The sequence below is a fragment of the Gavialis gangeticus genome, unplaced genomic scaffold (assembly GCF_001723915.1).
Source record: "Gavialis gangeticus isolate Ggan-Ray unplaced genomic scaffold, GavGan_comp1, whole genome shotgun sequence".
NCBI lineage: Eukaryota > Metazoa > Chordata > Crocodylia > Gavialidae > Gavialis > Gavialis gangeticus.
This window is the reverse complement of record NW_017729031.1, coordinates 28,054,554-28,071,532: the sequence shown is the minus strand read 5'-3', so window position 1 is coordinate 28,071,532 and position 16,979 is coordinate 28,054,554. Positions and strand designations below refer to the sequence as shown.

At 45.1% G+C, this 16,979-nt stretch overlaps 1 protein-coding gene across 2 annotated transcripts in view; it reads right to left on the bottom strand.

Moving 5' to 3' along the window:
• Positions 1 to 2,681: 2,681 nt before the first annotated feature.
• The window catches only part of MARCO (macrophage receptor with collagenous structure), a 22,895-nt gene continuing 8,597 nt past the window's right edge, over positions 2,682 to 16,979 (bottom strand). Inside the window, exons 8-20 of one of the 2 annotated variants that reach the window (XM_019522526.1) lie at positions 16,095 to 16,172; positions 15,958 to 16,011; positions 14,790 to 14,834; positions 14,321 to 14,428; positions 13,387 to 13,494; positions 13,207 to 13,251; positions 10,941 to 11,039; positions 10,793 to 10,846; positions 10,190 to 10,234; positions 9,939 to 10,046; positions 6,111 to 6,140; positions 5,602 to 5,778; positions 2,682 to 3,856 (exon numbers count right to left, since the gene is read on the bottom strand). In XM_019522526.1, coding sequence (XP_019378071.1) covers positions 3,726 to 3,856; positions 5,602 to 5,778; positions 6,111 to 6,140; positions 9,939 to 10,046; positions 10,190 to 10,234; positions 10,793 to 10,846; positions 10,941 to 11,039; positions 13,207 to 13,251; positions 13,387 to 13,494; positions 14,321 to 14,428; positions 14,790 to 14,834; positions 15,958 to 16,011; positions 16,095 to 16,172 — 1,082 coding nt within the window. In that variant the 3' untranslated portion in view covers positions 2,682 to 3,725. The remainder of the gene's footprint in view (positions 3,857 to 5,601; positions 5,779 to 6,110; positions 6,141 to 9,938; positions 10,047 to 10,189; positions 10,235 to 10,792; positions 10,847 to 10,940; positions 11,040 to 13,206; positions 13,252 to 13,386; positions 13,495 to 14,320; positions 14,429 to 14,789; positions 14,835 to 15,957; positions 16,012 to 16,094; positions 16,173 to 16,979) is intronic. The other variant, XM_019522527.1, reaches the window with a different exon arrangement.

The window sequence follows — 16,979 nt, the reverse complement described above, 5'->3', positions numbered from 1 at the left end:
AGCAGGCATCGCCGCCCACCTGGCAGCACCTGCTGAATCAGGGCTTTTTGTTTAACTAGTGGTGGGAGCTGGGGTGGGCAGGGCAGCCATTGCCTGGCTGGAAGAGCTAGCAGAAGATGGGCCTGGTCTGGCTAATTCAGAGATTCAGCCAAATCGAATCAGGACAATGATTCAAGTCACCAAATTGAATCGCTCTCCCCCGAATCGGCCAAATCCGAATCCAAAGCAAACACTAGCCGCTTCGCAGAGGCCTATACAGAACGTGTCCTGTTTTACCATAAGGCTGTTTTTGCATTGGCAAGTGTCTGCACATGTGGGTTTCATTCTTGCCCATGCTTTATGCACACTGACATGCCCATTTTCCAAGGTGAGGACAGCTTGATCACAGGCTCTGCTCTGATTCTGGGTAGGTAACCCATCCAGCTGTGCCTTACGCCTCTGCACAGCGCACAGCCACGCAGTAGCGTGGTTCAGCGTAGCTGAGAGCGCCGTGTTTCGGGAGCCTGTCGTCTTCCGTGGAATTCCCATAGTTCCCATCCCCCAGTCTTCTGGCTCTTCTGCACACTTCCCCGCTGCCACTTTATAAATACTAAGTGGCACTTTATATTGCCCTGTGTGAGGGAAAACCCCTCATTTTCCTTATGGATTGCCAGCGTAACCCGTAACAGCTCCATCTCTCCCAAGCTAAGAATATGCCCCTAACATGGAGCTAGCCATCCTAGTGAGCATACACAAATGCCTACAGGGCATGTATTGCAGGAATTGTGATTGCAGGTGCAATAACAGCAATGTACATCGCATCATCTTGAGGCAGCTTAGCTGAGGGTAGGCACAGGACTGGAAGGACTAGGAGCTAACTTAGCTGCAAGGCTAAGGCTACTAACCTGAGATCTTGCAGTGTGTCCTGGCTATGCATAGCATGGCAAAGTGCTCAAGCTCTAAACTGACCACCTCTTCCAACCCTTTTCTTTTACAGTGCGACCCCATGTATGGAGAAGAAAAGTAGGAGGAGGCTTTGGAGGCTCAGGATCTGACTGTGATCAGCCTGCTTCAGCCCACAGTAAGCCTGGAGCAGCCTGCAGAGCAAGCACTTTCACAGGATGCCCTCGAGGAATATCCTCAGAGGACCTTTTTGGTAGTAAACTCAACAAACCTACAGTGATGGAAGCAGACGAACCTCAGCCCAGCAAGTGCTACCTGCCATGTTTGCTGTTGTTTTTAAGGGAAGCATTCATCAAAAGCTGCTAGGATCCCTGGATACTGCAATAATATAAAAAACTCTTCCTCCTGCTCCTGCTATATGTTATTCAGTCTTAAAAGTGCCACCCATTGTGCCTTCAACCAGAATGTCTAAAGAAGGGAGAACGCTGGAGAATAGAAATGGTTCTTTTCATCATAGTCCAAAGCAAAAGCTGTTATTATAGTTTCCTAGACCTAGGTCTCACTGCCTGTCTAAATGACAGGATTTATTCCCATTTAATTATTTCTCTGTGCCCTGGAAGTTATAGGTGAAAGGTCTTTGTAGAGAAATGACGCTAGGTTGATTTTAGGCATACTTTGCAGGAATACAAGTATCAGTGTACTGTACCAGCCAAGTGCTTTTAGTGTGGATAGAGCTATATCAGAAAAGTAGTGTTTTGTACTGGTATAACAACTCTCCCTCCCTCAGCAGCATTGTGTTTTGCACTGATATAGTATCCCTCCATCCAAAGCAAAACCACTAAAGGTGTGCGTTTTTTTGCCAATATAACCACAATATACTGCACTTCTGCTGCCTCAGCTTTCTTGGTGGAGATTCACACACCTTAACAGCCCTCACTGTCATAGCTGCAGTCTGAGTGGGATGTGAAACCAGCAGTCAGGCTTTTCGCTTGGCATGCCTGCATGAAAGTTTGCATCCAAGCTGAGCTCTGTGTAAGGCATGTGTTGCAAAGTGGGAAGTCCAGATCTGTGAATTTCCTTAACTGTTAACTATTTTAAATTCTAACACGGAGAAAACAAGAAGTAAATATGGGAGCTGGAGGAACAAGAATAGAAAAGCACATGGGAAAAGCAAGAACTAACTGTGCAAAAGAAACCAGATGCGGTTTTTAAAGAGAGGAAGGTAAACTTAAATTCACGAAGAATTCCATCACTTCCACCCTTAAATAAACTACTGTTGCCTCTTGACAATGACAGGATTCACTGGTTCATCAAATATTGTGTGTCAACAGAGGTCTCTAACATATCCACCAGCACAGCAGTCGATTGCTGCCCTCATCGTTCCGACTCACAGACAGGTATTACACGTGGAAACGTAGTGAGGCCTGGGCATAGGTGAAAACCAATGTAAGCCATGTTTAGATCATAAAAACCTGTAAGACATGCAGCTTTCATAGTGGCGAGTGGGAAGCGTAGAGCGTGGTGAGTGTGAGTGTGGTGATGAGTATGGAGATATCATTCCCCAGAGGCAGATACTCCTGAATGACTTTCAAAAGTTGGATGTGACAACTTTAATATTCTGAATTGCTGCGGGAGAGGTACCAAACCTTAGTCTTTAATGGACATTTTGACTGAGTACAAATTCAGCAAAGACCTCAGAGTCTAGCCTGAGAATTGTGACAGACCTTCCATCCCACATCCCATTAAGAAGCAAGATCAGAGAAAGCCCATGTAGGTACCTGCTAAAATAAGAAGACAGATACTGTCCATTATTTCCTTTATTGTAAGTAGTGTAAGCAGCTTCATTTATACGACATAGTATTACAAAATGTAGGCCTCTCCCTTACTCTTCTTAGACTCAATGCTGCCTTTGTAATAAAGCCTCCACAACGCTGCCTGGAGAGGCTTTCCTTTATATGTAAATCCATATTATGGCATGGAAGAAAAAAGCTTGCAAGTTTTAACAATAAGCACGGGAAAGCATTTCTTGAAAACTTATTTTTCTTTAAAGCAAAATGGTTATAAACAAGCTGCTGTGTACCTAACTTACTGGCCATCCAACATGTTCTAGGCTTCATATTTATAGAGGTCTTTGAGAGAAAGCTCTCATCAGAAATCAAAGTTGCGGTCTCAGCCATGGCTCTGTATAACACATGCATCTGTAAGGATGGAAGCTGTGTGTTATGTACACAGATGGGAGAATTATTTGCAGTTCTTAAGCTTAATTGTTAGCCACTTCCTGCCTGAGTGGTACTCTTGTTAGTATATGCTCCTCCTTTATTTCTCTGTGGCATCTTATGTCTGAAGATCTGGAAGTCCTTTTGAATATTATAAAAAGTAATCTCTCCAGAGAGCCACTATTCCTTTACTAGGTTGGGGAAGTAAGAGAAGGGTTAAATGATTTGCCTGAGGTCACAAGGAGGTTTCTGGTAGACCCAGGGACAGTGGTATATCTCTACACTCCTATTTGTGGCCTTTCACTTGCAGCCATCCTTTTCTGGCATAACATGAGCTTTTTGGAGTATGAGGCAGGTTTGGAGAACTATGAAGTACATGCACTAGCTGAGTATTTTATTCCTGATGCCTCTGCTTTTTTTGTAGCAGCTGAGTCTCTTGTGACCAGTCAGTTGTTACCAATTTATGGAACAATTACATGCCTCATTGGTAAATGTTATCAGGTAAAGAAGCCAAGATATAATACAGAGTCCAAGAATTAAGTTCCAGCCTGTACTATGTAACATAATAGATATGCCACAAAATCATCAAAGATGGTTTCCATCAGAGTGCAGTTTGCAGTGCTTCTCTTAGATGCATTCAACACCGGCATCCTCGGTATGTGCGCAGTTGTGCTCACCCCAGGCAGGTTTAGAGCAGTCATATAGAGAGTCTTCAGATCCATTACAGTTTACGTTATCGAGCCAAATCCTTCCAGAACCTGTTGGGAACACATGGTTAAAAATAAAAATGGCAATAGTCATAAGCTGAGTGAGACAGAAACCTGCAGTCCCCAGGGACAGCCTTTATGGTGAATGAGACAATCCTTTAGTTCCGCAGTTTGCTTAGGACAACGCTAAGCTTCAAGGCATTGCCCAAGATGCAGAGCCAGGTCGCTGCAGAAGGAGTCTTGGAAAGGAAATGTCCCCGAGTCAGACTTCCCTCCCTGCTCTCAAGAGAAAATAACTCACTGCTGCCAAGTTCTGAATGCAGCATAATCTGATCTTGAACCACGTGGATGTCCTGTCTGGGGACAGCCACAACTCCAGCCATTTCTCCTTGTCCAGGAGAATGGGACCAGTGGTCTGGTAGAGGATCCAGTCTTCAGTGATCTGGGAACTGTAGTGCAAGTAACCCTTCGGAGGAGGAGAGACTGCTGTGTACAGAACACCTCCATGGTGAGTCAATGCAAAGTGGGGAAGTGGCTTCCTCTTTGTGTCCCTCTCACTTCCCTTTGTGTCATTGTATGGGCAGGGCAGACACCCATCATTTGCTACCAGTGACAGTGCTAAAAGGAATGCCTAATGAGCAGCTGAAAGTGCATGGATGAGGGTAAACCATTGATCTGATAGGTGGAGATTTGAATTTTCTCTGTGTTGCAGGAAGTCTCTTTTTTGTCATGCTTTGCAACATATATAGATAATATTTGCTTCCCTGGCTTTGGGCACCTTTACATTGGATTACTTGTCATTAATAAAAGGACACAGCCAAGATTATGCAGAGATTTAGGATGGATGCTTTTATCTAAACTCTCCATATTTTAGCCAGGTTAGCAAAACCTGGCTGGAAATTTTGGAAGAGAAGCCTTTATAATATTACCGCAGTACTTCTGCATCTATCTTAGGCTAGAAGTAGGAAGTGCAAGGTCAGAAAAAAATATTTGTAAAAGGGTTGACCAAAAAGAGTTCAGTGAACTTTTGTGAACTTTGGAAGAGTTTGAGTTCAGGTTGTGAGAGAAATTTGGGGACTGAGGGGGAACAGGTCTCCATTTTAATTAGCTGGGTGAACCAACGTAGAATCTCAGTCAGTCAAAGGGATGTAAAACCAGTATCTCTAGAAACCTGGCTTCTGTCAGTCATCCTTATATTTGAATGGCTTATAGCCAGTTGTCGCATATGACTTACTATAAGTACATTACCTTTTTCCATCCTTGGCTAGAATAATTGCCTAGCAAAGGTTACAATACTGCACTCTCTTAAGCAGGATGCCTGTGGACCTCGCTAGTAGTGGAAGGGTTGGAACCATTGCTTCTATTTGGGGCAACTGGGTGGGAATTTTGTCAATGGAAAAATGAAAGTACTTAGTAGTAAGGAGACAGAGAATATAAGAAAAAGTCTACAGTTGTTCTTCAAGGCAGCAAGACTGAAGAGCCCTCCACCACATGTGTGCGCAAAGATGTCAGGATTCACCAACAGAAAAAGTGTACAGATTTTGTTCAAGCTTAGCATTGGGAAGAATTATGAGAGTTGCTACTATGAATAGCAAAAATCATGTACAACAAAAGTGGTCCCAACCTACTGGTGTACTCTGGACTGAATTAATTCCAGGTCCATATCTCCCTGTCTGTCTGGGGTAGGGGTGGATGGCACGAGGCCAACACATGTGGTCTCCATATAGACTGAATGTAGGTTGCATTTCAAGGCTGGGTATTTAGCTGGCTATTTGCATGATTAATTATTAACTTACCTCCAGCTGCAGTATAGCCTGCAGCTCCAGTGGTATATCCAAGCATTCTGCAGAACACTTTTGCATCTTTGATGTCCCAGTCATCATCGCATATTGTTCCCCATTCTCCATTGTGTTTGATTTCAGCACGGCCCCGATTACCTCCTCCACTGATTCTGACAATGGAATAGATTCCACCTGGAGGGTTAGAAAGTTAGGGTAATGACCCCAATTATAACACATGACAACAGTGCATAAAGTGGAGAATTCAATAATGCAAATGAATGTTCATCTTCAAATGAGCACAGCCACATAGAAAACAGGTTATGTCTAGCAAATATCATCTCAGTTCAGACCCCTGATTTTGCAAACACTTGCAAATATGGTTAACTTAAAAACCATGGTTAATTCCTTTTTGTCTTCAGTGGGATTATGCCCATATTTAAGGTAAGCATGCACATCTGGAATACAGATTAGACCTAATACTGTAGAACTGTAGTGCTAGAGAACAAGAAAAAGAAACCCCTTACCTCTGGCGTTGCCTTTAGGCCCTTGGGGACCTGTTTAAATATTAAAAGAACAGAAATGCATTTGACATAATTTCGAGATAAAGGTAACAATCAATTTGTCTTACAGCTGTGCAGGTAGGAGATGCAAGCCTATAACCAGGCAAAACCTAGTCCCCTGTAGGATGAAATCCCCGATGTGGTTAATGTCTTGTGGCAGGATAGCAGCATGTTAAAAAAAGCAGGGGTATGCTATATGACACATTATCCTCAGTGCATTATAGTGATTAAAAGGTCTTCTGGTACTAAAGCACAAAGAAATATATTTTATTGGAGCCTTGTCAAGCTTGGGGGTGTCATACATAAGACAGTAGAAAGAATTAAGCTCATTTATGATAAACTCGAATTGCTTCCAGACCAAAAGCACAGGTTCATTTTACCCAAAGCAGGGATACCGGCATTGCCACTGAGACATCTGAATAATGTGGGCAGTGGTGTCTCACCAGCTATTGTTTGTGTAGACACACACGTGTGTGTGTGTACAGCTGTGAATAAGACAGAGGGGGAACACCACCAGATCAGACACAGGGAAAGTAGAGAAAAGCCGAGGACATGGCTTCCTCAGACAGGGAGAGGACAGCCCTAAGAAAAGCCCCGAGAGAGAGCTCTTTTGAGGCAAAACGCTGACTGGCAGAAAGAGGCTTGAAGCTCTGAGCAAAGACACTGTCGCATGTTGTTTGCTCCACGGGGAAACACGACTTTGTACAAGCCTTTGTAAGTAAATAGGATTGTATCAAAGAAATACCTGACTCCACAACCTGTTTCCTTTCCAAACTGCAACCGCAAGCAAGACCCCCATTTTTGCCGAGCTACTTGGGTCCAAAGGAGAGATCATATGTATTTAAAAATGTAAAGCAAAAGGGAAGAGTGTAGATATTTAAAAATGGTTGGAAGAGAAGTTTAAAAAAATCAGCTAGATCATCTCAAAATGTTTGTGTTAGCATTTTACTCCGTGTGAGCAAGTGGGAGCCTGGAAAGACAGACTTCATCTCCCCAGATGCCCATGACTCTTTTCAGGCTCCCCACATGCTCCCGAGGAGTAATTTGCTTCACACGGGATGTATCTACACATGCAACTAATACAAAGTAATACAATCTGGAGCTTATTACTCTGAAGTTTATTGCTCCCAGGGCACCGTTTGAATGAGCTGCTTCCCCCCAGCTCAACATGCTGTGGAGGGGCTGGTTGGGGCATAAGGGCACTCCACTACGGGACCAGCCAGCAGGCAGCCCCTGCACTAAAGCACCCTTTGCCCCAGTCAGCCAGGGCAGCATCTACACATGCACTGCTGTGGAGTCAAAAACTCTGCAGCAGGATACTACTTGTAAACAGTACTATTAATTAGTAGGGCTGTGAGAAATTTCGCCAGCTGTTTCAGTTTCAGTTTGACGCTGTTTCGACTCTTGAGCTCGAAACAGCAAAATCAAAATGAAATGAAGGGCTTTCGAACCAGCCTCGAAACAAAACGAGGCTAGTCGAATCGTTTCGGGTTTTGAAGCAGCCAGCAGCCAGGTGGTGGGAGATGGGAGAACCAGGGCTGTGCTCCCAGTGGCTCCGCAGCCCCGTGTTGCTCAGCTAGGCGGGGAGCGCGGCCCTGGCTCTCCCTGCCTCCCATGGTCCGGCTGCGGGAAGCCAGTAGCAGCACAGGGGGAAGGACCTGAGCCCAGCTGAGCTGCGTTCCTTGCCCCAGACTGATCGTGGCCCTGGGGAGGGGAACTGAGCAATCTGGCTCAGTTCCCTTCCCCAGCCCAATCGATCCCAGGCAGGAGGGAAACTGAGCAATTGGGCTCAGTTCCCTTCCCCTGGACTCCAGCCCCAGGCGGCAGCACCCAGCTGCCCTCCCACTTCTGGCAGGCAGATCAGAGGCTGCAAACCCAGGAGGAGTGGCCCAGCCTCCACGGCCCTCCGAATCAATTCAGAAAGATTCGGAGATTCGGACATAGAGACAGCTTTAAATGTTTTTTCTACATACCTCTAAGTAGCAGGGGCTCATGAATGCTGCGATGCTGGGCTGCGTGGAGTGTCCCACAGGAGCGTGGGGGCAGGGGGGGTCCCCAGCATGTTTGGCAGCAGACCTGGAGGTGGATCAGAAGCACTTCCAGTCCACTTCTGGGTCCGCCAGGGAGCAGGCTGGGGGCTCCCCCATGCCTCCCTGGCTCGGCAACTGGTGCCTCTTGGGTTTGGGAGGGCACCCAGGATCCCCCTGCAGCTGATCACTGAGCTGGGGGGGGATGCCCCCCACCCCCCGGCAGACCTGGCAGTGGACTGGAAGTACTTCCGGTCCACTTCCGGGTTTGCTGCCAAGCACGTGGGGCCCCCTCTGCACTCCTGTGGGATGCTCCATGCACCCCAGGATCACAGTCTTCATGAGCCACACCTGCTACCTGGAGGTATGTAGAAAAAACATTTAAAGGTGTGTTTATGTCCAAATCACTGATTCTCTGAATCAGCATTGAATCTTCAGATTCAGATTTGACCGAATCAAATCAGGGACAACGATCCGAATCAATGAATTGAATCAGTGTCCCCGATTCAGGCTAAATCTGAATCTGAATCGAATAGGGCCCACTTTGCACACCCATAATGTGTAGACACACATGGCGGTTACTGTGGAGCAAGTCTAGTCTACAGTAAATGTCTCGTGTAGATGTGCCCACTATGCAGTGTCTTCTCTTTCTTTATGCCAACTTGGTGATGAACCGAGGGGTGTGAACTGAGACTCTCCCAAGTCCTTGCCCACCTCGGACCAGTCCATGCCCTCCTGTTAGCAAACATGGAAGAGTGACCTAGGCAGGCTAAGCAGGCTGGCATGGCACCCCTCCCCAGCTTGTTGCTGGTTGTCTGAAGACAGATAAAGATGTGTAAAATAGGTTCCTGTGCTGCATCACTGCCTTAATGTAGTGTCTGGAAGAAATATATGGACTCAGTTGCAAGCAGCAAGTGAAATTTTCCTTGTAATGGCTGCTCTAAAATGTTCTCCTTTAAGAGGCAAATTTATGAAACAAGGAGGCATAGATGAGTGATGGTAAAAGGAAAGCTGTTGTGTCTATAGAGCACTGTAGGAAATCGCTCAAGAATTCAGCATTATGGTCAAAATACTGCTCCTGTGATCCTGGTTGCTCTGAGTCATTTTTCCATTTATCAGTACATTTTTTTCTGCTCAGTAGAACAAATCTGTCTTTTGTTTCTACCATTCAAGCTCTTTTTTTAGTTAACGTTGTCACTTTTGCCTTCATTACAAGAAAAGGCTTATATGTGGAGCAGGCCAAAGAACCTAGTACACGCCACTTAATATGAGCAATTATATTTTTAAAGCAAATGAAGAAGAATTTTGTGGGAGTAAAAGTTAAGGTTTGAATGCTGATGGTCACAAAAATGGTTAATGAGAATGACAGCTGTAAACAGTTATCATTACTAAAATTAAGGAATCGTAATGTTTTAGGTTCACAGTTTTCATGTTTTATTTGTGTGATGTGCAGTAGTGAGAGTAGAGATGACAGTCATATCTTAAAAAAAAATCTAGTCTTACAATTAGTGAGCAGGGATATAGCTGGGATGAGATTTTCCTTTGTGTTTAGTTTGATGCACTGCTATATTGAGCACGGGAGGTAGCATCAACAGTTTTAAGTGGCTTGGGTTAGTATGGGGTAAGTTGGTGGTGGATCGTATTTCTAACAGAAGGCAAGCATGAAGCTGAATCAGAAAATAGTCAGTGTCCCGCTGTTATACACATGTGTACAAAATGCAAAACGTACCACCGGCTCATCAGAAGCCATGGCAAACAGTCTTACCAATGGGTCCAGTGTCTCCTTTGGATCCTTTGATTCCTGGTTCACCTTTTGGGCCACGACTTCCAACACTCCCCTGACTTCCTTTTTCACCACTGATTCCCTTCAAACCTAGGTGAAAAATACTGGGGAGTGAATGTCTTTCTTTGGCTCCAAAGAAAAGAGCATGCTTGCCTTAAGAAAACAGCAAAATAGTCCATCTACAGTCCTTGACCGAGTAAATAACCAATTGCTCAGCAGGCGAAGTGCTTTACCTTGAACTCCATGATCTCCCTTTGTCCCTTTTGGTCCTGGAGGGCCTACAATCATCAAAACCAAAATAAATTACTAGTTAAATCCCAGATTAGAATAAATAGGTTAGAATAATAAATAGATTAGAATATCTACTCTCTAATCAATTTTCGATTGTCTCAGAAGGGAAGGCATGCCGGTGAATGAATTATGGAAAAGGCGTACAATATATAAAAGGTAAAAAATAACTTACATAGTTTGGCCCAAAAATAAATAGATAAATAAATCAAGCAAGAAAGCAAAGCAAACTTTCCATTCGTGACATGCCAACATCAACAGAGTGCATTGCATGGAAACATGTCTGGGGAAATTCATTGTTCTTTCCAATAATCTTAAGCATTACTCGGAGGTCTTTTTATGCTATATAACAATGCTTCACAGGACATCTTTCTCGACACTCGAAAGGCCCTTGCTAGAGCCACATCAGTAAATGAACTTTCTTCAAGGCTGCCTGGGAGAGCTCGGTGCATGGCACAGCACGGAGGCACCTCTTGGTGACTCGTGACTCCTTCCAGCAACTCTCCTTCTGTGATGCTGTTGCTGAACTAGTCTGATTCTCCCTTTACCTGCTATTCCATTGTTTCCCATTTCTCCTTTTGCTCCCTTCGCTCCTGTCTGTCCTGAAGTTTAAAAGAAAAGGGGTTCATAGATTAAAAAGATAATAAGGACTTATTTTGATAATAATGGATTAAAATGGTTGACAGCTGTGTGTACCTGGTAGTCCAGGGAGCCCAGATGATCCTTTCTCCCCCTTCTGGCTATGTGCTCCATCCAAACCAGGACGTCCTGGTGAGCCAGACTCTCCTTTTAAGCCTTAAAGTTGAAAAACAGCAGCAAAAATAGAAAAATGAAAGGTGAAGTGAATCAAAAATTAAAGGTGAAGTGATCTGCAGTATCTCGGGCTGCTTCTCTAAGTTTACCCCTATGCAGCATGAGGGCAAAGAGAGGTCCATTGCTTCCAACTCAAAATCCTCACCTGCTCGGGGGAAATAATCCCACTACAGGCAAGGCTGCAGGACATGTAGCCTGCAGAGCATTTCTACTTCGGGGATCCTACAGAGCCCTACAGAATCTAGGCTGAATTCTGCCCTTTTTTGCATGCACGTGGTTCACATGACCTGTAGTGGGACTGGGGTGTGCATATGTGAAAGTAGGAGATACCTGCTCCCAAGGTATGTCTACATTGCAGTTACTTCTGTAGTTATAGCTGGCTAGGTACTGGTATCAGTCTAATCACAGAGCTCAGCATGAACTGGCCACTGGCATGTGAACCAGTTTCTCTGGAGGATTGTGTAGCCCACCATAAATTCTGTGCTGACATGACTATCCTGTTACTGGTACCTGAGCTAGCTAACTTATAGCTCATTTTGGCTGTATCTACTATACCACAGCCACCTTAATGACTGGTATCCTCTCTAAACCCTCACACCCTTTTTCATGCACCATTGACATAGACTCACTCCATGGCAGGAACTGAGCAACTGTTAGCTATGAACAAAGAATTTGCACACCGATTTGAGTAGTTTCTTGTGGAAGTATACTTTAAAATGTAACTGGAATGAGGCTAGTACGCATCTATGGAAATAATATAGGTTTATTTAGGAATTAGTAAGCCTACAGTTGCTAATGAAAGAAGACATCTTTTTTATAGATTTTCTGGGCCATCTCACAGAATTTTATACATGACATAATTCTACTGCATAGTTCCCAAATCCTAGAGAGAAGATGGCATTGCAGCTTCCACAACAGCATGAAGACACTCCATCTATAAGCAGCCATAGGGGAAATGTTCATAGACTGGAAACAACTACACAAACTTCAGTATTGCCAGGTGTGACCAGCCCAACATGCCTTTCACTTCCACTAAATCCGGAGCAAATCCAAGGAAGTTCATGAAGTTAAACTGGTATAAAACTGATTCTTAGCAAAATCAGAGCAGGACTTCCATATCTCAGTGACAAAATGAAGCAGCCAGGCCAGAAATATATATATATATATATATATATATATATGGGGTGTACATCAGGATCAGGGGGAACGTCTGTTCCCCCAAGGGATGACAAAGTCAAACGGTCACAAACTCCTCCTCCATGACCGTTTTAGGCTGGACATAAAGAAAAACTTCTTTACTATCCAAGCCCTCAAGTCTGGAATAGACTCCCTGCAGAGGTGGTGCAAGCACCTACTCTGGACTCTTTTAAGAAACATTTGGATGCTTATCTTGCTGGGCTCCTTTGACCCCTGCTGACTTCCTGCCCCTGGGGTCGGGGGCTGGACTCGTTGATCTTGCAAGGTCCCTTCCAGCCCTAATGTCTACAAAATCTATGAAACCTATGACAGAATAAATGAATTTAGAAGTTGAAAAAAGGGGCCTTTGGTTCAACACGGTGTTATTTCGGTTTCATGCTGCTGCTTCTTCAGTGGAGTGAAACTGGTATCACACAAGGGTGCATGAAGCCTTACACAGGGACTTCCTGGATGAAATGTTATAACCTATATTATGGAAGACTTCAGTTTTAATGATCACAATGGGGTCTCCTGCCTCTGAAATCTCTTGCTATATAGAATAAAGATCCTTCCTTTTCCTCCTTATTTACTGAAACGCAGCTGCACTGGATTCAGTGGAACTACCCAGCAGATAGTTTGCAACAGGAGAGTCAAAGCTAGGGTCTGTAACCAGTACATCAGCTGTGGGGAGGGGATGGAGGGTCGAGGGTGAAAAGAGAGAATAAGAACGTCACTTTTCCTGATACTCTTCCTTGGGGATTGGGGTAAATGAGGTTTCTTGGCTGATGGGTTCTTTCATTTAAATTAAACTTTAAGGGCTGGTTGACCTGTGCTGTAAATCAGCAGAGCTCCATTGAAGTGGATTGGCTTAGCCCATTTACAGGAGCAAATGATTTATTTTTAATTAAACAGGCCTTTAACAGACGTCAGTATTATACACCCAGGAAGAGCCCTTTCTGCTTGCACAACCTACCTGCCTCTCCCTTCTGTCCAGGAAGGCCCTGTCTTCCTACGGCGCCTACAATACAACATGAATGTTAGTGCCAGCAAGACTTGTACCAGTTGTGAGACATGGCATCTCCCCTCCCCACTAGCAGTCCCACCACCCTGCTCCCACACCCTCCAAATTGGGCATTTTGCCCTGCTCACATACCACTGGAGCCTGGCTGGCCTGGGTTTCCCTTGCTTCCAGGAGCACCAATCGGTCCACTTGGCCCAATGTCTCCCTTCTCACCCATTTCACCTTTCCTTCCTTGCGGACCTGTTGAACAGTAGAATAGATAAAGTTACTGATTCATTTTTCAGTCTTCCTGGGCTTAGTGGATCTGTCTTTGGCCTCAGTGGGATCAGGGTTTAGTTTTATGTCTGCATTTATAGATCTCCGGCATCTTCAATTGGCAACCAAGAGGCTCAGGATAGACAGTGAAAGTGGGGCTATACAATAGTTCAAAAGTGACTGCAACTCTCCTTTGCAGAATTCACAATTCTGCACTCATTTGTGCCCTTGATCTCCTTTGCTCTCCCTATCCACCTCTCGGACCAGGCTGGCGAATACCAATCTAATGCAAGTTACACAAGAGAGACATGCTGCATAATGCTTCTGTTTAATTTACACAAAATTCTGGCTTAAAAGGGATATAAACCACTCAGAAACAGGCTTTACTACCACTAGAACTAACCAAATATACACATGCCTGTGCATATAAATTATATTACATTAGTTTATACCCTATAAATCCTGCTATAAACACGAACGTTAGGATCAGAGATATGCCGATAATTAAATACCTGCTGTTTTCATTACATGCACCTCTCTCCAAAAGAGACTATTAAAACTTATGGTGTGGAGTCAGCATTTTTGGAGGACCCACCCTCCCTGGAGCAAGACACAAAATGGAATCCCTCAGAGAAGACAAATTACCTTGTTCAGCCCGTTCCTTTATGGAGAAGTAACCCCTTGCTCAGAGCTAAAGCAAACCGCCTGTCTAGAGAGAGTGCATTTTACAGTAGACAGAACAGGCTCACTGGCAAAGCTGGGAAGTTGGTTAAAATTATCTGGAGAACAATAATCACATGCACAGTCTTACCTGCGGGGCCCATGTCTCCTTTATCTCCTCTCACTCCTTGTTCACCTTTTGCACCGGCAAACCCAGCATCGCCTTTGTTTCCCTTTTCACCCGGAGATCCTCTTAAACCTGGACGGAAAATATCAGACTTCTGGTGCCATGCTGGATCCAGGACCTTGTCAGAGAACCGTGCCCACCTGCGCTGCAGAGCAACATGCAAGTACCTCCTGCTCTTGGGGTAAAACCAGAGTGACTCCAATTAGACCAATTCAGTTATGCTTGAATTAGATGTGGGTCACTGATATCACTGACCCTAAGGATGTGCAATCAAACAGAACATCCTGCCCGGTCTCATTTCTGATGTTTTATATGGCTGTTTCTCTGGTAACTTCAGTAGTGCGGCTCCTGATTTACACAGGTGATTGCGAGCAAAATCAAAAGTCTTGCTGTATGCCCCCAAGGAAATTATATTACGAAAGGAAAGCATTACCTTGGACACCTCCGCTTCCCTGTGCCCCCTTAGGTCCTTGTATTCCTGAAATCCCAACAGATATATATTAGTAAGTGTAATAAACAATAAAAATGGACCAACTGGGTCACTGGTGTAAACAGGCAGATCCCCCAAACTCAAGTCAATGGAGTTATGCTGGTTTACACTAGCTGAGGATCTGGCCAAATGTCTGTGAGCCAAATCCTGCTGTCCCTATTCACGCAGTGGGGATTTTTCTTGGAACAGCCCTCAGCTATAGGATTATAATACGTATGAAATGAACCACAGGGCTTGGCCCGAGGTTATATTTCTTTGTTGTGCATCCTGCTGTGCAACAGGAAAGAGAATGAATGGATGATTTTTAGAAAGCTTGCTTAGCATAAATGTAGCCAAGAACCACAGATGGGCGAGAGAGGGGCAGCAGGTTTTACATGACAAAGGACCAAATCTTGCCGCCTTCTGACTAGCTGTGAGGGCTCTTATGTACGAAACTGGTGTCCTCACGCTGCAGAAAGGTTTGGAGATTGGTGCTGGGGGTTGGAGGCAGAGAACACGTGGCTTCTCGATGTGCACCCTAGGAGACGCAGCACCGAGGGAAAGAAGGGAAAGGACCTGGTGGACTCGGTGTCTGTCGTTGTCCTAAACCAAGAAGGAAATTAGCAGCCGGGTGGGTACAACACTGCGAGTGCTGGGGGAGCATTCCTTCATACAGTGCATTAGCCCAGCTCTTTTGGGCTAAGCAAAGGCTCCAGCATTTAGTCCTAAGGAAAGGACATTTCTTATTTCTACCAGTGGAAAATTAGGAATCCCACATAGTGTGTTCCCAATTTAATCCAGTGTGAATGAGGTCAGAATTTAGTCCAAACGCTGGTTCCCCAAAGCCAGGAAATCTGGAATAGATAACTACTGGTTACATCTTCATTTTAGTATGGGTCTTACAGGAAAGTGATTGATATAATCGTACTGTATCAGTATGGCTCTTATGGCAGGACTCTCATCTCTGAGAAACAGTGTTCTGTTTGCACTCTCCTTTTACTGCACAGAGCCTATAAACCCCCGTGGGAAGCATGCAGCTCACTACTACCTCGCTTGGTTTAACTGTGCTTTGTGCCATCAGGTCTTTACCTATATTATCTTACAGGAGGTGCTGCTACTCATCCTTCATTACCTGTTTCTCCTTTGTTTCCTTTTTCACCTGGAGGACCTGTGCTTCCTGGTATGCCTAAAATATAGAAGGCAAGATGTGGCCTGAGTATTATGCAGCACAACATTTATACAGCTAGGGAAAGGCTGGTAGAAAGCTACCTGGTATTCCTTGTTGTCCAGGTGAACCCTGTTCCCCTTTCTGAGCTGGGCCAGAAGATCCTGTGGCACCTTTTTCTCCTGGTTGACCTTGAAAGTGCATTGGGGAACAATAAAGCAATGACATTCATTTTTTGGTGAAGAACAAAACCACAACTTCCTCTCCCTGGCAGAGCTGAGTACGGGCCAGTTACAAACTTGCAGCTGCAGAATCATATTAGACTTTACCTAGACGTGATTGGAGTGAAATAGAGGTGTATGAGAGGGGTTCTCCAAGCTGTGCAGTGGGATGTGTTAAGGCAGGTTCAAAACAATGGCCAAAACCCTTCAAATCCACAGGCATAAAATTGGGCACCTCAGGCCATTTGTAGGCATTGAAATCAAAGTGCTGAGAAATCTCTGAAAACTGGGGCCGTTTTATACCTGAGATATGCACTTGGTCCCTGTTGCTGTATTGGCTCACAGAAAGTGGTAGGGTATGTACCTCACTACAGCCCTTTGGACACAGAGGCCGCATCCAGACAAGCATGCATGTGCATACCCCCAGGGACAAACAGCAGCAGCACATAGTTGGGCCACTGCAACTTGTCCCTGGGGAACACCTGTGTGTGCACGCTTTAGCGTGTGGCAAGTTGCCCCGGGTGGGGTAGGGGAGGCTGGGGCACCTGGGGGGCACCTGGGCTGGCCCTAGCAACCTTACGTGGGGTCCTGGGAGCCTCCTGGGGCTCCAGCGGTGGTGATCTGCCAGCAGGGAGTTTGGCTAGCATCTGGAGTGTGGCTTCAGCTGGCCAGGCTCTGGTTTCAGGCAGTGAATGCTGCTGCCATGTGCACCGTGCTATTTTATTTTCATAGTTTCATAGTTTCATAGTTTCTAGGGTCGGAAGGGAC